The 22,050-nt window shown below is 36.8% G+C and overlaps 1 protein-coding gene across 1 annotated transcript in view; it reads left to right on the top strand.

The window, feature by feature from the left end:
- Window positions 1–21,915, top strand: part of ttbk1b (tau tubulin kinase 1b) — a 30,910-nt gene extending 8,995 nt beyond the window's left edge. The window contains exons 7-15 of the mRNA XM_073827019.1: window positions 546–611; window positions 842–934; window positions 1,107–1,232; window positions 2,843–2,997; window positions 3,091–3,298; window positions 3,407–3,582; window positions 5,126–5,642; window positions 16,556–17,898; window positions 19,658–21,915. Of these exons, the coding sequence (XP_073683120.1) occupies window positions 546–611; window positions 842–934; window positions 1,107–1,232; window positions 2,843–2,997; window positions 3,091–3,298; window positions 3,407–3,582; window positions 5,126–5,642; window positions 16,556–17,898; window positions 19,658–20,093 (3,120 nt within the window). The 3' untranslated portion in view covers window positions 20,094–21,915. The remainder of the gene's footprint in view (window positions 1–545; window positions 612–841; window positions 935–1,106; window positions 1,233–2,842; window positions 2,998–3,090; window positions 3,299–3,406; window positions 3,583–5,125; window positions 5,643–16,555; window positions 17,899–19,657) is intronic.
- Window positions 21,916–22,050: the final 135 nt, after the last annotated feature.

Raw genomic sequence — 22,050 nt, 5'->3', positions numbered from 1 at the left:
TTGTTATTTGTGTGTTTGAATTCATTTTTATGTTTCACTTTTCTCAGTTTTGTTTTGCAGTTCTGTTTTGGCTCTCATGTTGAATCGCATGCTCCCCCGCCAAAGATGTTTGTCCCCGTTACCATAGCGACAGTCATATTGTGAGTTTTCCAAAATCTTGGAAAGATTCCTTCTTTACCCTCTGAAGGCTCTTAGAAATTACCCAGTCTTCTCTAACGGTTTTGCTAATTCCTGAAGGCCTTTAAACATCTCCACACCCCTGATCTACTTTCTCATACCCTAGATCCTACATCTTCCTCTGTGTAAGAGACTCCCCTGTACGTGTGTTCAATTAATTGTGCTTCGTCAGTAAAGCAATCCCAAAAGAGTTCGAAAGTTCATAAAAGGTTGCTAAAATGTATCGAATTCCTGTCGCTCCACCCTTCCTTATATTTCCTTCCCATGTTTGCTTTGTTTTGATTATGCATTTACTTATTCCAACCTAAGTATAAAATGAAAGTGATATGAATTTTTATTATGAGACTCTTTTAAATGTTCTGCTTTAGCCCAGGACGGTGGCTGGGTTCAGAGGGACAGTACGCTATGCTTCCATTAACGCTCATAAAAACAAGGTAAGTGTAGTCTCAGCTTCAAAAAAGACTCCCACAGACTGTACACAATCCATTCAATGACTATCTAAAGCATATTGCGTACAAAAATTGGTAAGCGCTGGCTGTATTTGCCAGTTTGAATCTGATTTATTGACTCTTAAGTGGATGATTCTTGGCCAGAATTAGCTACTTTAAGAACCATTTCTTTTAAAAAAGAGCACAGTTTTAAAAATGTTTATTCTTCTTTACAGGAAATGGGTCGTCATGATGATTTGTGGTCGTTGTTTTATATGCTGGTAGAGTTTACTGTTGGACAGTTACCTTGGCGTAAGATAAAAGATAAGGTAAGGCACTTGTATCGCACTCACATTAGCCACTGACTGTGAACATAATGTACTGAATTGAGTGAATTAATCCTCATTGTACTCAGTCTTAAGAGCTTTTGTTTTAAATATTTAAGGCCTTCAGGGTTGTTTTTGCTGTTAATTGTGTCCATAATGTGCATCTGATGAACAGGAGCAGGTGGGACAGATTAAAGAGCGCTATGAGCACAGGATGCTGTTGAAACACATGCCTGCTGAGTTTCATATCTTCTATGATCATGTGCTGGATTTAGATTACTTCACCAAACCTGATTATCAGGTAAACCATAACACTTTCACTACTAAACACTCACTTATTCCCACTTTAACTTGATCAAATAATTAATAAATAAACTCTGCTCTTTTAAACTTTCTGTTCATCAAATAATACTGAAAAAAATATCATGGTTTCCACAAAAATATTTATCAACAAAAAAATTTTTAACGTCCATATGATAACAAATGTTTATTTCTAAAGACTTGTTGTGCAAAAAATCAGCTACAATGTAATAAAATAGAAAACAGCTATTTTAAATTGTAAATAATCAAGTCACAATATTACTGTTTTTACTGTATTTTAATCAAATAAATATGGAAGCCCTTTTCCACCAATGAATTAAAAAGGTAGTTTTTTTTATCACAAAATTCTGACTTTCTCACTATTTCTATCTCAGTTTCTATCTTCTATATCATTTCAAGTTTACATCTCACAATTCTCAGAACTGTGATACAAACTCGCAGTTCTTTCTTTTTTTCTCTGAATTGTAGGATAAAAACTCGCAATTGTGATTTATAAAGTCAGAATTGTGAGATAGAAACGTGCAGTTGCAATTAGAAAGTCAGAATTGCAAGACAAACTCACAATTCAGAATTTTTTTCCACATTTGCAAGTTTATATCTCGCAATCCTGACTTTGTAACATGCAATTGCGCGTTAAATCAGAATTATGAGATATAAAGTCGCAATTCTGAGAAAACTGGACTTTATAACTCACGATTGCAAGTTTATATTTCACAATTCTGAGGAAAAAGTCAGAATTGCAAGAAAAAAAGTCAGAATTCCAAGATACAAATTCGCAATTGCAAGAAAAGTCTTGCAGTTCTAACTTTATTTTTTGCCATTGTGAGTTTATATCACACAATTCTGAGAAAAAAAGTCAGAATTTTTTATCTCAATTTTTTTTATCTCACAAATCAAAAGTTTGGGATCAGTAAGAATTTTTTTTTAAATTCTAATATGCTCATCAAGGCTGCATTTACTTGATCAAAAATACAGAACATAAAGTAATATTGTGAAATATCATTACAGTTTAAAGTAATGGTGTTCTACATTTAATACATTTTAAAATATAATTTATTCCTGTGATTTTTATCAGCCCTTACTTCTGTTTTCAGTGTCACATTCTTCAAAAATCATTCTAATATGCTGATTAATTACCTATCAATGTTAGAAACAGTGGTTCTGCTTAATTTTTTTTTTTTTTTTTTTTTTGGAGCCTGTGATCAGGATTCATGATGAATAAAAGGTTTAAGAGGTTCAACAATATAAGTCTTTGCTATCACTTTTTAATCAATTTCAATCGATTTAAATTTACAAATGCAAGAAAAAAACTCAGAAATGCAAGATTTAAATTCGCAATTGCAAGAAAAAAAGTCAGAATTGTGAGAAGTTTTTTTTAAAATTAGGATTCAATAAATAAATGAAGACACTTTTTGTCAAAAACAAACAAAAAAATCACACAGACCCTTAAGTCTTGTAAATATTTTAAAAATACATGCTTAGAATATAATATATATATATATATGTATATATAAATTTGTGTGTTTGTGTGAGTGTTATGTAACTGAAAATTGTATTTTATTTTTTTCTTTCATCCATCCTCTGGTCTAGTTGCTAATGTCAGTATTTGAGAACAGCATGAAAGAGAGGGTGATAACAGAAAATGAGCCTTATGACTGGGAAAAATCTGGAACCGATACAGCCCTCCCCTCCAGCACACACACACCACCACAACAAAACACACGGCAAACTGCTGCCATTGTGGGGTAAGAATATGTACACACACTCTTACAACGGTGTCAGACCCTTTTGCAGTGTGATGGGATTCTGGACTGTGATTCTGAAACACCTATTCACAGGGTGGTGAATGTGACACCGGTACCTGGTGAATTACCGAGGGAAAACACTGATGATGTTCTGCAAGATGAACACCTGAGTGACCAAGAGAACGCTCCACCTGCTTTGATACCCAGCAGGCCTAGCGAACCTGCTCCAGCCCCACCTGCTGGTGAAGGATGGGATGAAACTGACTTCAACCGTAACAAACTCAGGATCAGCATCAGTAAGGTACTATTTTTAATGTATTATGCCAAATTATTCACATAAATTTGAATCTTATTAGTATGAAACATGATTTTAGATCAGTTGAGTGTTTAATACTGCTTTTCTTCTCAGACGCAAGTAGCAGCAGAAGATGGGGAAGAGCCTGCAGGAGGAGGGAGGTCTGTTTCCCCAGTAAGGGGTGGAGAAGCAGAAGCTCAGGCCCGCCCTCCAAGATACCGGAGAGTCAACAGCCCAGAATCTGATCGCCTGTCTGCTGCAGAGGATAGAGGAGATGCCGCAGATAAACGGTGAGGAGAGCATGTGCTTGAAAATGTATCTCTGTTCTTCTGGTTGACATTTAGCTTTTCTAAAGGTCATTTGACCGCATGTGTCTTGTTAGTAAGGAAAGCGTGCAAAAGTGGCTTTCTGATAAGAAAGCATATGAAGTTTTTGTTTTTGTACAACAACATTTTGCTCTGACATTTTGGATGGCATTGTGAATTTAATGAAAGGAAAGTGCATATTGTTCTTATGGTAACATATGAATGTTTTTATTATCAAAATAGCTTGGCATGCTAAAGAAGCATTTAATATTAAGAACAAATTAAAATTAAAGACTACATTTTTTTTTTATTGGATATATTGTATGATCTTGAGGTAACCTTTTTGTTGTTCTAATCTTTCATTAATTAAATAATTATTAATTTCATAGGACTATTAATGAGACTGGGATTATTAGTAATTATAAATTAATAAAAAATTTAATATGATTTTAAATGCTTTTATTATGCCTTATTTTAAATATACACTACCAGTCAAAGTAATGTAATTTATTCCTGTGATTTTAAAGCTGAATTTTTTGCATCATTACTCCAATCACATGATCCTTCAGAAATCATTCTAATATTCTGATTTGCTGCTAAAAACATTTATTATTATTATTATGTTGAAAACAGTAGAGTAGATTTTTTTCAGGTTTCTTTGATGAATAGAAGGTTCAGAAGAACTGCATTTATCTAAAATAGAAATCTTTTGTAACATTTTAAAATTATACTGTCTTCATGGTATAGTGTATCATTTTACAAAAAATCGTTGGATCTTTCTATCCATCAAAGAAGCCTGAAAAAAATGTACTCAACTGTTTTAAATATTAATAATAATAATAAATGTTTCTTGAGCAGCAAATCAGCATATTAAAATGATTTCTGACAGATCATGTGACACTGAAGACTGGAGTAATGATACTGAAAATTTAGCTTTAATCACAGGAATAAATTACATTTTAAAATATATTAAAATAGAAAGCAGTTATTTTAAATTGTAAAAAAATATGGTAGTGTATATATTGCATATATTTCTTAAACACATACATGTATGTGTGTATATTTATATATACATATTAATATATACACAGTACACACATATATTATGTAGACTTTTACTTTGGATGCGAATAATCCCAATTAATCGATTTGACAGCACTATTCTTAACTAATTATTAAATTAAATAAATAATTTTTCAGGAATCTTTTTAAAATGCAGATTTGCTGCTCAAGAACCATTTCTTATCAATGTTGGAAGTTGTGCTGCTTAATATTTTTGATTATTTTAAGATTCTTTGATGAAGAGAAAATTCAAAAGAAAAGCATTTATTCGAAATAGATTTTTTTGTGACATTATAAATGTTTTTACTGTCACTTTTATTTTAATACTATTTAAATGTAAAATAAATTGAATGCATCCTTGCTGAACAAAACTATACAATTTAAAAAAAATGTACTGACCCAATACTTTTAAATGTGTTGTTGTCCAGTTGATTCAGTGTCTTAGCCTTTGTGTCTTTTGTGGCAGCTCTCGTTTGGACATGCTGGGTTCTCCATCCAGGCACGTCTACTCTTCCCAGCCTGCTCAGATGCTCTCTTTAGAAGCTGGACAGGGAGAACGACTGGCTGGTGGCCACCATGATGTCTCTGCAGACGGTGACCAGGAAGCCCACAGCAATGCCTTCATCCGCTCAGTCCCGCTGGCAGAGGAGGAGGACTTTGACAGCAGGGAGTGGGTGATGATTGATAAAGAAACAGAGTTGAAGGACTTCCATCCTGGGGCAGAGCCCACCACCTCAGGCACCACGGATGAGGAACCAGAGGAATTGCGTCCCCTTGAGGACCACGAGGAGAGAAGAAGGAGAGGACATATGCATGGGATGGGCGGAGCTGAGGCTGTGGTACGACCCAAAACGCAACGTGGGATGATGATTGTAGCAGAGGAGGAGGGGGCGGGACCGAGCCCCGCTCATTCACCTTGTCACTCGTTGCCTCATACACGCCCAAGACGGAGGGAGTCGGAGCCGTTTGGACCTGATGGACCGGTAAGGCACAACTAAGCGTGTATGTGTGGGCATGTGTGTGTGTCTGGGTTATCCTGATCATTTAATATTTTGTTGATCTTTAGCTGTAGCAGTTTAATTCTACTTTGAAATATAATTTATTAAATTTTACAGTTGAGGTCAAAAGTTTACACCCCCCTTTCAGAATCTGCAAAATGTTAATTATTTTACCAAAATAAGAGGAATCTTACAAAATGTGTGTTATTGTTTATTTAGTATTGACCTGAAACAGATATTTCACATAAAAAAAAATTGACATATTGTCCTCATAAGAAAAAAATAGTAAATTACTGTTCAAAAGTTTACATCCCCTTGATTCTTAATACTGTGTTCTTACCTGAATAAACCACAGCTGTGTTTTTTTGTTTTGTGATAGTTGTTTGTGAGTCTCTTGTTGGTCCTGAACAGTTAAAACTGCCAGCTGTTCTTCAGAAAAATCCTTCAGGTCCCAAAAATTCTTTCGTTTTCCAGAATTTTTGTGTATTTGAACCCTTTCCAACAATGTCTGTTTGATTTTGAGATCCATCTTTTCAGGGGCTTTTAAGGGACTCATATGCAACTATTACAGAAGGTTCAAATGCTCACTGATGCTCCAGAAGGAAAAAAATGCATTAAAACTTTTTTAATTTGAAGATTAGGGCAAATTTAACTTATTTGGTCTTCTGGGAAACTTGTAAGTATCTTCTGTAGCCTTCGAAGGGCAGTACTAAATTAAAAAAAAAAAATGATTTTTAGGCAAAGAGAAAGGTAGGCTACACATTTCCATTCTTTTCAAAAGTTTTTACCCCTGGCTCTTCATGCAACGTTTTTCCTTCTGAAGCATCAGTGAGCATTTGAACCTTCTGTAATAGTTGCATATGAGTCGCTCAGGTGTCCTCAGTGTGAAAAGATGGATCTCAAAATCATATAGTCATTGTTAGAAAGGGTTTAAATACACAAAAATGCTGAAAAACCAAAGAATTTGTGGGATATAAACATTTGAACGAGGTCAAAACATCACTAAATCACTAAACCAAAAAAAAAAAAACACACAGCTGTGATTATTCAGGTAAGAACACAGTATTAACAATAAAGGGGGTGTAAACTTTTGAACAGGGTAAATTTTTTAAAATTCAACTATTATTTTCTCTTATAGACTACATGTAAACATATTTAATGTGAAATATCTTATTCATGTCAGTGCTAAATGAACAATAACATGCATTTTGTATGATCCCTCTTATTTAGGTAAAATAATTAACATTTTACAGATTCTGAAAGAGGGATGTAAACCTTTGACTTCAACTGTATCACATTATCACTTGGTCTCCAAGTGCATCAGTGTGAATTTTAGTAGGCAATTCATTTTAATGTGACGTATCTGAATGAAATAGGATATTAAACAAAAAAGGCTGTAGCTAACTAGATAAAATGATTGCCATTTCAAAGAAGGAGCAAATTATTAATGCCTTTTTAGAATTAAAAACCTTTAAGGGAACTCTGTGTATTAAGACTTATATTGCTTAATATAACATAAATGATGTCTCTTACTGAAATATTTAGTAGAAAGACTTAAAGGAGAAGTCCGGTGTGATATTGACCTAAAGTGTTTTGAATCATGATACCGAGTGTGAACGTACCTTGCATATCTCATCTCGGTTTGTGTCCTGCAGTCCGAAATCTGGGGTCAGTTAGCCGATGCTAACAACAGGTTGTCAATGAGAGTGAATAGGGCATCGGAGTAGCCATGTATGACTTATCGTGACTAAATTCAAGATGGCGGCGGCCGCTAAATTTCTTCCAGTTACTGTCTGTATAAATCTTCTCGTAAATAAACTACCGGTGGTTTTTCTGAGTTCTCAATGTCTCGTTTTAAATGTCAGGGCCCTTGGAAGTCTACCAATGAAGTGTGGAGCTACTTTGTGCCTCGTAAATGGCATAAAACAGCGATTTATTTACATGGCTACTTCGATGCCCTATTCACCCTCATTGACAACCTGTTGTTAGCATCGGCTAACTGACCCCAGATTTCGGACTGCAGGACACAAACCGAGATGAGATATGCAAGGTACGTTCACACTCGGTATCATGATTCAATACAATTTAGGTCAATATCACACCGGACTTCTCCTTTAATACGCTATGTTATTTTAAAATAAACACATTGTTTCATACATTTGGACTATGGGTGGCGCCATTATTTCAATGACGTGAAATGGCTGCACTTGTGAGCTACTGGCGCTGTCTGTTGATATTTTTACCTCGAAGGGCAACAAGAGAAGCGATGTAAGTCTTTACTGCTTTCCTCGTGAAAAGAAGAGGAGAAAATAATGGGAAGATGCCCATGGACGAATAAAACTTCCTAAAGACCTGCGTCTTTGTTCTTTCCACTTTAGCCCTGATGCCTTTGAGGCTTTTAGTCGACCACAGCTACTGAAAGAGCTTACAACCAGCAGATACAAGAAACATTAGATGCCATCCTGGCAGGATGTAAACATGCCAACGCTTGTCATGATGCCACAGCCACCGAAGGAATTTCTCAACACGGATTTCACTCGATAACCAGGAGCGTTTAGACTCCTGGGGGGGGGCGGAATCGATGGTACCTCATTTGATTTAAGCCTATGCCTATATCCATCACCACCTGTAAGCTCTTTCAGTAGCTGTGGTCATTGTATCAGTATTTTATTGTATTTTAGAGTTGTATTGTGGTAAAAATAGCAACCGGTAACGCCAGTAGCTATCCAAAATATGCATTTACGTTATATTAAGCCATACAAGTCTTAATACACAGGCTTCCCTTTAATGAATGGAGTAAGAGTTTTATTGTTTATGATACCTAATGCATTGACTTATTTTAACAAAGTGTACCTTGCTTAAATAATATTCTCTTGAGATCTCGAAAATCACTGTGCTAGGTGCTGTAATATCTCTGTTTGTTTTTAGGCTGTGTTAAGGCTTATACTACTGCTGAATATTTTTACATAATGACATCACCAGTACAAGAAAGGCTAATTTAAGCCTTTGATAACTTGTACTGCAAGATAATTAGCATATGTTGTTTGTATGTGTTTGTATACACCCTTGATGTACAGTATGTGTGTTATGTAATCTTGTGCATTCATGTTGAGCTGCATGTTTTAGGGTTCTGTGGTTGTGTGTGTGTGTGTGTGTGTGTGTGTGTGTGTGTGTGTGTGTGTGTGTGTGTGTGTGTGTGTGTGTGTGTGTGTGTGTGTGTGCGCGTGTCACGCTCAACAATTCACAGCCAAGCTTAGTTTGCTCATTGGTCATACAGGGGTCTGTGTGCACACGTTGGCTCCTTCACAACATATAGAACATACATTCACCCGTACGTAAGCTTAAACAAGCCTGTCTCTAGCGTTCAGACAGATGTGGGCTGGTCTTGTCCTCTGAATGAGTTACAGCACATCTATGTGTTTGTACCACCCATTTGATAGAATGTTTCGTTTATCTCTTGTTTTTTATTGGTGTGTTTTTGTGTGTGCACCACACACAACCTTAGACAAAAAAACACGCTTTTTTTCAATACTTCGCGTTTAAGTTTTTTCCTCAGCCTGATTCCTCTTTTCCTCCACTCTTATTGGTCTTTTTCAGTTGGAGGAGGACAGGCCACACCCACATCACTCATTCCCGAGGCCCGCCCATTTGAGAAGACTGGCGTCGTACGTGTTTTCCTCCGCTACCATGGACACGGAGCCCTTCCCCCACGACCCCGCCCTCGGGGGAGCGGCCATTCAGCGCAGCCGCTCGGCTGAAAGCAGCCCCGCCCACCGCCACGCCCATCGCAGACACATGCCCCTTATGCCAGGCAATCCCAGAGCCCGGCATTCAGTACTAAACCTCCCACGCCTACACATTCAGCAAATGCTGGCAAAACTTATGAACAAGACATGATTCCCCCACCATCAGCGCACGCACGTTTGATGCCGTTTAATAGAAGGGGATCATGGGTGCCCACTTTTGTGCCCATAGATGAACAAAGTTTAGTACGGGCAATAAACTTGGTCTGTGATTGTGAGATTTGTGCGTGTGCATGTGTGTGTGTGTGTGTGTGTGAGTGTGTAGGTGAGATATGAGACGCTCTCCAGCTAAATTGAATTTTTTTATTGCATATTTGAAATTAAAGGGATAGTTAAGGGGATAGTTCACCCAAAAATGAAAATTCTGTCATTAATTATTCACCCTCATGTCGTTCCAAACCTGTAAGACCTTCATTCATTTTCATTAAGGATATTTTTGATGAAATCCGAAAGCTTTCTGACCCTGCATACAGCAATGCAACTGACATGTTTAAGACCCAGAAAGATAGTAAGGACATCGTTAAAATAGTCCATGTGACATCAGTGGTTCAGCCTTAATTTTATGAAGCTACAACTTTTTTGTGAACAAAAAAATAAAGTCTTGTGGGTTTGGAACAACATGAGGATGAGCAATTGATGTCAGAATTTTAATTTTTGGGTAAATTATCTCTTTAACCTAAAAAATCTAATTCTGTCATCATTTGCATTAACAAAAACAGCTCTTCAAAATATCATATTTTTTGTTCCACAAAAACAGAAATTCATGTTCACTGCCGCTCAAAAGTTTGGGATATATATTCTGAATATATATTTTAAAATGTAATTTATTCATGTGATACAAAGCTAAATCTTCAGCATTTTTACTCCAGTTTTCAGTGTCACTGATCCTTCAGAAATCGTTCTAATATGCTGATTTATTATCAATGTTGAAAACATTTGTGCTGGTTAATATTTTTTTTGGAACCTCTGATACTTTTTTCAGGATTCTTTGATCAATAAAAGACATTTATTTTGAAAGGTTTTCTTACAATAGACTACTGTTTAAAAGTTTAGGGGCCGGTACATTTTTATTCTTTCTTTTTTTGAAAGAAATTAATACTTTTATTCACCAAGGAAATTAATAAAAAGTGATCGCATAAATTTATATTGTTAGAAAAGATTTATATTTTGAATAAATGCTGTTCTTCATTAAAGAATCCTGAAAAAAAAGAATCACAGGTTTCAAAAAAATATTTGGCAGCACAACCGTTTCCAACATTGATCATTCTAATAATAAATCAGCATAATGATTTCTGAAGGTACCATGTGACACTTAAGACTGGAGTAACAGCTGATGAAAATTCAGCTTTGCATCACAGGATAAATTATATTTTAAAGTATTTTAAAATAAAAACCATTATTTTATATTGTAATAACATTTTGAGTATTATTGTTTTTATCCTGCCTTGATGAGCATAATAGACTTCTTTAAAAAAACATTACAAGTCTTACTGATTCCAAACTTTTGAGCGGCAGTGTAGATTTGGAAAAACATGATGACAGAATTGTCATTTTTGGGTGAATCTTCTCTTTAAGCACTTGGGACAATTGGAGAAAGATGAAATATATTGTATTCTCCAAAACAAAGCAATTCTGTACAATGCTGTATGATGTGTTTACTCATAGAGACACTGTACACTACATTTTTTTGTAAAAAAGAAAAACAAAAAACACATTTTTACCTCCATCAAGGATGTTTAGTGCAGAGCTGCTGGTGTCTGGTGGGACATGCACTTTGACTAAAGTGACGAGAATATCGTTTTTCTGTTTTGTTGTTGCTTAGGCCTCTTAGATTCCCATCAACACCGTCGTCATCTGTGTAAGAGGAGAGTTGTGATGCAGGCTGGATAGTGTGATTATGTTTTTCAGGGTTGAATGTCATTGTATTACAGTGAATGTCGGCTTAAAGCAGATACTTAAACAGGATGCGTTCACCTGCTGAGTGTTAGTAGAGGACACTAGAAGGACAGCGAGTGCTTGCTAAGCTATTTTTGCACAGTCTATTCGCATCAATACGGTCTCAGCACATATAGAACCTGTCAAACGCCACAAGGCGGGATATATGGCTTTCTTAAGCAAACGTGACAGAATGAGAAGTGATGGATCTCTTCATATAGATTCCTATAGCCGTCTTTCGTAGCCGAGAGAAAGGGTGGCATTAATTGCATACAGCGTGTGTAGGGTCACAGGGTTGGACCTGTATAATAATCTAGTTGCTTGGATCCCCTGGCATTTAAAGAAGAGTATTTTCACCGTGTAGAAGAGAACATGAGTAAACAAAGATTGAGAGAGAGTCCAGGGTGTGAGTATTAGGCCTGTATTAAATGCTTTACATGTCTAAAAGTATGTAGACACACATTTCTTGGGGAAGGTTTACCCAAAAATGAAGATTCTGTCATTAATTACTAACCTTCATGTCGTTCCAAACCTGTAAGAATCATCTTCGGAACACAAATTAAGATATTTTTTCGATGAAATCTGGGGTCAGAAAACTCTCAAATTTCATCAAAAATATCTTATTTGTGTTCCAAAGATGAACGAAGCGCTTACGGGTTTGACGCGACATGATGGTGAGTAATTAATGACTAATTTTCTGCTACATCCTTTACTAACAAGTGTAGAAAAATCAACTATACAGCTATACTGTATGACCTTGATATGCTTGACAAATGAATGTGGGTTTGGTGTGTTTTCACATACTTTTGGTTATGTAGATTATTTGCGATATCACTTTTGTCTTCCATATTAGCTATAAAAAGATACTTTTCTCTGCCATAATTATTATCTTTCAGTATTACAGAAACATATGCATACTGCTTTCAGATGATATTAGGTTCCCTTTGAACTTAAGCAGTGTTTATGTAAGGGCAGGAAAGTCATAAACACGACATCTTCGATGTCAAGATGTTTGAATAATAGAGAGTTGAAAATCGATTAAAGATTTGGAATAGAGATATATTAAATAAATAATTATATATTGAAGTGCAATAGAGCTTAAGGCAATAGGTGTGTAAAAGGAAGACTGAGCCTCTTTCTTTGGTTTTGTCACACATGCATTAGTGGTTCGATACACATATGCAGATATTTGAACTTGACTCTAGTTTATCATTCAGCAAATGAATGTTGCCATTTTTTGTTCATGGACATAGACTTGACATGCTACTTCAGTGTTGAAGTCACAATAGTCACATAAATCAATGCATAATAAGCTTTCGAATGCAGAAGTGCAGCATTGGTGTCATAGAAATTAGATCACACATTTTGTCATAACCAGGCACAACGCAATAAACTTGACAAGTGTTTTTGTGCTAATCAACAGTAGCCACAACACAGCGTTTTATTTCTAGTCCAAAATCATGCTTCACATAATTGTACATTAGACATCCTGTGCTATGCTATCAGTGCTATTTTAGTATTTATGTACTATTATAGTGATTATTAGTTTGGAAGCCCATTTCTGCCACTAAGTAAAAAATAAAAAAGGTAATTTAATCTCTTTTTATCGACTTTTTATCTCACAATTCTGCCTTTTTTTGAGAAATTAAGTTTGAATTGCATGATATAAACACACAATTCTGCCTTTTTTAGAATTGCGAGTTTATATCTTTATATAGGAGTTAAGTCAGAATTGTAAGATGAAACTGAACTTTATAACTTGAAGTTGCAAGTTATATTTCAGAATTCTGAGAAAAAAGACAAGATATAAACTCACAGTTGTGATTAAAAAAAGTCAGAATTGAGATACAAAATCACAGTTTAAAAAAAAGTCATAATTGTGAGGGGAAAAAGTCAGAGTTGCAGAGTTGCAGAGTTATTATTTTACATGATCAGTTTGGATTTTAGTTTTCTTTCTTTTTGTAACATTTTAAATTAGCTTTATTTTTAATTCCAGTTTTAATAATTTAGTACTTCAAATTACAATTACATACTATTTTTCCAGTTATTTGTCAAGGTAACATTTCTAACTTGTATTTAAATTTAAGCTTCTCATCTAATATTTATATTGTATATATTTCAGCTTCATTTCAATTAGTAACAGTATTTTTAATCATTTTAGTTTTACTTAATAACACAGCCAGCTCTGGCTTTGGCTGATTGTGTCTCATTTCAATGGACAGGTTTTGTTTGTGCCTGGTTGGGACACAGTGTTAGATACTTCCTATGAAACATAAAGTAGCATTAACACATTGAAGTCTTTGCTTTACCTGTATTGTAAAGTCCTCCAGCCTCAGTTCAGTTGATATCTGTGGGAGGAAATTAAGATTGATTGTTTGTTGGTGTATTAATGTTTCACTTGAAATTCATGCTGTAAAAATGCTATATGACTCAATGCTGGATATTAGTGCATATGCGAATCTTGCTGAAGATACAGAGTTTCTTCTTATGCTATAATTTGCCTCGCTGGGCCAACTGCAACAAACTCGTGAGTGGTAAAAAAACACATGTACATGTATGACTATAAGAATACATTATTTCATACTGGGTTTGAGCAGTTGGCTCCTGGTGTCTGTGCTGCTTTAGGTGTTTTAATGCAATTTACACCAACCACTGTTTTTCTGGAATAACCAATGTACTGTAATGTGTCTGTTCAGAAGAGTTTTGTTTGAAATGTGAGACAGCTGATCCAAATGTCTTCCTAATGTAGAAGATGAGCACAGACTGGATGACTATACATAGAGCCACAAAAGCTTGGCTGTAACCGAACCGTTTTTTTTTTTTTCCTTCGTTATGCAGGAAAATAGTAAGCGAATAGATTTTTGCATCCCAAAGATTGTTAATTGCTGTAGTCATGTCACATACACTACCATACAAAATTTTGGGGTCCGTGATATTTTTTGTTTTTAAAAGGCATCTCTTATGCTAACTAAGGACTTTTTTTATTTTAATATACTGTAAAGTGTAATTTATTCCTGTGATGGCAAAGCTGAATTTTCAGCAGCCATTACTTCAGTTTTCAGTGTCACATGATCCTTCAGAAATTATTTTGATATACTGATTTGGTCTTCAAGATTTTTCATCTTCTTCTTCTTATTATTATTTTGAAAACAGGTATATATCTTACCAAAATTTTGAAACGTAGTGTATATGCATATTCTATCACATTCAAATCTTAAAAAAGACAAATATCTTATTGATATATTTGAATTCTGAAAATGTCTTATAAAGAAAATAATTTCCCAGGAAATGTAGTGTTTCCAAGCTTGTGAGAAATTACAATGTGAGGTAACATGTTCAGATAGTTTGAAGAAGGTTAGAGGAAGTTTTACAAATGTCTTCTCTGCTTTACTGAGAGATTGTAAATAATGTTGTCCATTATTTCTGAATCTAAATGGTGTTCCATGTACTACCATATTTTATGCTAAATTCAATATTCACTCAGCTTCATGCCATTCAACATTCATAACCTCTCACATTCTCTGTCTCTAACTGGGTCAAACTTGAGCTTGTCAGAACTCCCCAGAGAAAAACCCTTGAGCTCTGAGCAGTGTGCAACAGCATTTAGCAACATCCGTTTGTATAGAAAAACGTTAAAATGTATTCTTTTATGTATTTAATAATGTATGAGAAAAGCCTAAAACCATATAGGTGGCTTCTCACAGATCAGTATTGTTATGAATCAATTTTAAGGAATTTTATGAGTCCAAATTTATATCATACGCTGGATTTTTATTGCTAATAAATGTTACTCATCAGCTGATCCCAGACCTGCTCATAGAAGCATTACGTGTGTGAATCAGGTTCAACCTTGAACAGCAAGAGTCTTTCACAAAATAGCTAGTGCAATAAACACTATAGGGACTGTATAGTAGCCTTGTAATATGTACAAGCATGTAATTTGGACTTTTTTGTAAAACTGTAAGTCTTTGGACAGATAGCTGAACATGCTGCTGTACTAACACATTCCTCTGTCTCATCGCTCTGTGTGTGTCCACCGCTGTACATACTGTTGGCTGAGCACTGTCTTTGAGTCTACACTTGAAATCACAAACGGGCTAAATCATTTAAAAAATAGAGAGAAAATATTACACTGTAAAATAGACTTTTGTGCCTTTTTAACCATGTATGTCATTCTAAAAAGACAATCCTGCAAAGCTTGTATACAACCAAATCACAAGTAAATAATCTGAAAAATTACTAAAGAGTGGACTCTTCTCTCACAATGTGGTCTATTTTTTTTTTTACTAGTGTGATATTGCATTTATGCAGTTTGACGACACAAGCGTCACGATTTGGTCAGTCACCCGGATGTGCGGCCATACTGGCAATACTCGGATGTAAACAACAGCATGGATCACAGAGTTAATAGAGACAATAGTTGATCATTTTCAGCAGCAATATGCAATTTTAGTTCAGTTCAATGGCATTGTTTGCATTCAGTGCTGCCAAGATGGCCAATTAATGATGCGTCGTGAAAACACTCTATTCATAAGAAACGGAGTGTCTTTAAAAAGGATTTTTTGTGCAGATTACTTCCTTCTGCCACGGATTCATGTCTCAAGATGACAGTTTGAACGCTGAGTTGAAGCCTTCGTTACTAATTCGAAAACTTCGCTTTAGAACTAATACAAAGGAACGTTGAGTTGTTTCAATGAAAACATATTGTATAACAGTATTAAAAGCTCATTGTATTGTAAAGAGTAATATGAGATGGACTAAGCGAGTGTGATTATCTGCATCTGATACAACATTCATTCTTCAGCTCAATCTAGTATTCACAATAAAACATTCGTTTGAAGGTCCGCTAAGGAAAGCGATGTCTTTGTCGTAGTATCTTTAGCAGTACCATCTATTTATAAAAAAATATTATTTATTGAATAATAATATTTAATAAGCAACAACAGCCATCATAAATGTTGCTAGGCAATTCAGTTAAAAGTACAAAGGCAGTGCTCTGATATACAAAATTTAATTTACATAAAATATATGATGGGACTTTAGATTTACCCAAAACCAATTATATCTCATGTTTAACCACTATAGAGACATCAGAGCCAGTGGCAAATCTCAAAAAAACTTTTGCATAAATTCTTTTCTCTTTTTCTTGTATTGCTACAGGAGGGCGCAGTGGCTGAACCTTCACTATCTTCCTCTCAGACGCGTCTGAAGCGAGTCGACTTCATGTCTGGTGTGTTGATGTTTGATGATATGAGAGAGGAGGGTGTGAAGACTGGAGGCTCAGGAAGTGACGGAAGCCCTCGCAGTAGCGAGGGAAGCCCAGAAGGTGCTGCGTCCACCCTACTCGCCCCAGCCCACCGGGATCACGACCAGGAAGAGGGCTCACGCACACTGGTGCTTGTGTCTGCCGGTAACGGCCAAGTTTCACCTGGAGACGGGCAGGGAACTCTCGCTGCATTGACACCACAGGGAGAGCGACCCGTGCCGGATGAATCTGAACCCGGGACTCTCTCCTCCGTCATTAGGTCGGAGCCCAGACCTATTGTCATGACAACTGCAGCTGTGATCACCAGTGGTTCATCTTCACCGCCGTTCACCAAGGTGGAACGCACTTTCATCCACATCGCTGAGACGACACGTCTCACTGTCATGACAGCCAGACATCGTCCGTCTGGACTGGATGAGATTATATCGACTGAGCGTGAGGAGATGGGTGGAAAGAAAGAGGAGAGGGAAGGGGTCAGTGAACGAGAGAAAAAGGAGAGTGAGGGGGTTACATTAGAAAGAGAAGAGGGTGAAGGGAAAAGGGAAGAAAGTGAAGCTAAAAATGAGAGACAGGCTGAAGAAAATGTAAACAAGAGTGACAAAGATGAACCAGAGGCTTTGTTTTTAGCTGAGTCACCTGAGCAGCCAGAAACTGCAGTTACTGAGGAAGAAGTAGTCTCCAAAGAAGACAAACTGGAGGTCAGACCAGACGGTGTTGCACCAGAAGTAGACCAGCAAAGGGAACAAGAACGGGAAGAGAGTCCACCAGAAACGCCTGAACAAAACGAAGATGCAGAGGTGGAGGATGAGAAGGACATGTCTCCACCAGAGGCGGAGTCACCTGATAGAAAGCCACTCCCACAGAGGCGAAGCCGTATTCCTGTGCTTATGTCGGAGGAGGAAACAGGCTCGGACAAGTCATCGCAGACGAGTCAAGAGCAGTTTCAGCGAACTCGCAAAAGCCGCCAACAACAGCTGGCTCGTCTTGTTCTGGAGCGTAGACAACCCCACCTGATTCGTTCTCGCTCTGCATCCTCGCACTCCCCGACACCCTCAACCACTGCATCTGAAGATGAAGCCCACCAATCAGATGACTCGGCGAGAGGAGAAAGAGGAGCAGATGGGAGAATTAGAAGTAGGATCCCTCGCCCAGTCACACCTATCAGGGGGCCATTCGACCACCTTGGGGCTACGACCCTTCCACAAACCCAGAGATCTGTGTCTTTTATTCAGTACAGGTGGGTGGACAGGAATTCAAGTTTTACGGGATAGTTTGCCCAAAAATAAAAAATCCTAGGGATATATGACTTTCTTATTTTAGACAAATACAGTCGGAGTTATATTAAAAATGTTCTGGGTCTTTTAAGCTTTATAATGGCAATGAATTGCTGTTGAATTTTTTGAGGCCAAAAAAGTCCATCCATCCATCATTAAAAAGCACTCCACGACTCCAGGGGTTTAATAAAATCCTTCTGAAGTGAATTGATGCATTTTTTAAAGAAAAATATCCATATATACAACGTTATAAACCGTAATCTCTAGCTCCTGCTAACTGTCGTAAGTGTGTTCATAAGAGAGTGCCTTTATTACCCCCAGGAGCCATGTGGAGCATTTTTTTATTAAGGATGGATGCACTTAATTGGGCTTTTTAAAAACTAACAGCCATATATTGCTATTTGAATCTACAATTCCAAAAGTTAGGACACACTTGACTAAATTTATGTAATGTATTTAATATAGTAATAATAATAATAACAGTGTTCTATTATTAATATTCATATTCTTGTAATATCTCTAATACAGAAATACATTACTATTGTAATACAGCTGCACTGTAAAATAATAAAAAAGCATATTTAATAACAATTATAACAATTATTGTACTTCACAGTACATTAGTAAAATGATCATATTTCTTCACTTGCAAGAATTAAAAAACATTATTTATTTTTATTACATTTCTGCGACAAAAGGTTTACAAATAATTCTCATTACAAATCTAGTGAAATGCTATAATCATCTTTCTTCAAAAAGATGCACATGCAAAGAGCGTGCAGCATTTTCTGTGAATTGCTAGGTTTTGTGATACTGAAAACTCTGGATCACAAGGCCCTCATGTGTAAATAAATACAGTGCTGCATTTAAAGGGATAGTTCACCCAAAAATGAAAATTAGCCCATTATTTACTCACCCTCCAGGCATCCTAGGTGTATATGACTTCCTTCTTTCAGATGAATATAATCAGAGTGATGTTAAAAATTATCCTGGTACTTCCAAACTTTAAAATGACGTAAGCAGGTGTTTCTCTTCAATTGTCCAAAACAAGTCCAATAAAGTGCATCCATCCATAATAAAAAATGCCTCACATGGCTCTGGGAGGTAAATAAAGTCCTCCTGAAGCGAATCAATGCATTTTGGTAAGGAAAATATCCATATTTAAAATGTAAGAATCTCTTTAATCTAGCTTACACCAACTGGTCGTACACGGAAACAGCTCCTGGTGGATGACGACGAACGTTGGCGTCTGGCGAGTCATGCACAAAACAACGTTTGTTTACATGAGCGAAGTAAGTTTCCTTACTTTAGCAAAGGAAAACCAGTCTCCCGGAGCTGTTTCCTTGTATGCCCAGTTGGAGCAAGCAAGATTACAGTGATTCTTACGTTTTAAATATGGATATTTTTCTTACAAAAACGCTACAGGAGGCCTTACGGAGCCGTGTGAGGCACTTTTTATCATAGATGGATGCACTTTATTGGACTTATGCTTGACTGATGAAGAGAAACACCCACCTATTGTAAAGCTTGGAAGATACTTTTTAATATAACTCTCATTGGATTTGTTTGAAAGAAGGAAGTCACGCACCTAGGATGCCTGGAGGGGGAGTAAAAAATGGGCTTATTTTTGGGTGAACTCTGAAACAAACTATATACAGAAATGCAGACTGTTCTATAATATCTCTGACTAATATGATTAATTATTATCTCTCTCGCCAACAGAACCAACAGTTCCGTCAATCCCAGGATTCAAAAGTCTGCAAGTCTGCACACAAATATCCATCAGCAGCCGCCTAAACCTCAGCTCCGTCCCTCTAAAACACTTCCACCCCGTCCTCCAGCTTCAGGCCCTTCCCAAGCACAGGCAAGTCGGACCGCCACACGTACCGTTACTCGTACCTCAGCTTTCAATGCCACCCGAAGCATCAGCACCTCCCCTCGGAGCTACGGCACCTCTCGCACCGACAGCCCTTCTCCTCAACGCATTCGCCGCCAGCCTGCAGCCAGTGAAACGCAACGACAGCCCAAACCTCCTTGCCCGCCGCAGTCCAAATCCAAAGCTCAGGATTCCACCTCCAAAAAGAGCAAAACCCACCCATCAGCCTCATCGCAAAAGGCAAAGAAAGATCCACCGGAGTCTAAGACTAAAACAAGATAATTAAGACTTCATTCCTGCAGGTGATCTTCATCCTCAGCATCACTATGATCACAATCACTTTCTGAATCATCAGTGTTGGACTGTACTATTCATTAAACACCACAAATTCAACCAAACAATATAGATGGACGTGTTTGTTTTTCAGCCAAGTGACTGCAGCAGCTACGAAATACCTCTAATGAGGAGAACCTCTGACATTTACATACACACACACACACACACACACACACACACACACACACAGTGTGTGCGGGCGAGTTGTCATTATTGAAGTGTGTTGGACAGATGAACACACCTCATATGCCTTAACCTGCAAAGGAAATAATTGCTGCCATCACAACAAAGCTTCCACAGGCTCTACCCTCCAGTTCACGGCGCAAATGCCAATATCATGTTCAATAATACAACCAATCACATTGTACACGTTAGAATCGGTTCTACTGCAGCTTTAAAGCGTTTAAATATGTTACAGTACATGCTATTTATTAAAACTGAATATCACTTCTAAAATGCACATTTTTGATCACAGATTTCACAGAATCTAGAAAAAAGCTTTATTGAAACTTACAAAACCTAAAATGTTTTAAAATCTCAAATGCACTGATTACTCTACAATTTGTATTTATCTCAAATGATAAGTCATATGAACCAAAATGTGGTGGTTCTGTGCAGAACATCCAAAAGAAATCATAAATCTGGTATATATACCCAAATTTAATCTCTACACAGAATAATATGATTAACCTGCTGCTACAGTTTGATGTCAATCATACAATCATCTTGGCCCCGCCTACTCTCTGTGATTGGGTCAATCCATCCGTGACACTTGTCTGCTAAATTTATTTGTAACCGGATCCCGGATCAGCGGCATGCATTTGGAAATGCTCGTCCGCTTCTCTGTTTATTGTCTTTTGCAAAACTGTAGATAATGTAAGCAGTACTTTTGAAAAGCAAAGTTATATTTTTGTTCCAAAAAACAACAAAAAGATTAATGGATAAAATAGGTTTAACTTAGTTGCATTTGTCTCAGCCTCAGGCTGAAAATGCACCATTCTGATCTGTATGCAAACTTTACAGTTCAAAGAACACTTGAGGAAGCTGAATGAAGGTCGAAGAGAACATGAAAGCTTCTCAAAAATCTGACAAGCCAAGGAGGATAAAGCAGCAGGAACCAATAATGTGTGTTGAAGCAGCATGTGTGGGGTTTGTAAATGTGCTCTAGGATGTTATTTTTATGCAGTACTGCTACTCCTGAGTGTCCACAGCATGTGTTCAAAAGCTGGTAATCTGACATGGAGTTGAAATGAAAGGTGCTATCAAAGAGTGTTTCTTCATGCCTGCTAATCATTGGTGTTTTTTTCTGTCCTGTTCTTGGATTAAAACCCGAACATCTATGAAGATTGTCAAATCAACGGAAGAGAAAAATGTCCTAGTGCACACTAGCCAGTGTTATTTGTGAGTTAACTTCAAGAGAGTGCTTTATTTGGACCATGCCCACTGCAGAACCATTGCATGCTGTTGTTTGGATGAAATAACAGGAAAATACTCTCTTTGCGGTATGTTCCAGAATGTTTCATCTGCAGAGAACCCAGAAGACTCTCTCTGCTCTTAGTACCGACAAGATATGAGGAAAGACGTCTCCTCCTGGTTGGTCATCTCTCTACAGTGTGTTGCTTTGAGATAGAGAGAATTTGCATGAATGTGTTTCATGAGTCATGATTGACTAACTTATACTATGGAGCAACCTTTCTGAGTTATACAATTAAAAATTATAGCAAATTATCGATGATGCCATTCAATAAATGCAAGATCCATCACTGTTTCGGTTGATGGTTTGTGTCTTTCTTTCCAGAAAAACTGAGTGAATGTGATGAATTAAATTAATAGTTCACCTAAAATGAAAAATCTGTCATTAATTGCTCACCCTCATGTTGTTACAAACCTGTAAGGCCTTCGT

Source organism: Garra rufa, chromosome 21 (assembly GCF_049309525.1).
Source record: "Garra rufa chromosome 21, GarRuf1.0, whole genome shotgun sequence".
In the NCBI taxonomy this organism is placed as follows: domain Eukaryota; kingdom Metazoa; phylum Chordata; class Actinopteri; order Cypriniformes; family Cyprinidae; genus Garra; species Garra rufa.
Note: the sequence above shows the minus strand (reverse complement) of the source record. Positions and strands in the feature narration are given on the sequence as shown.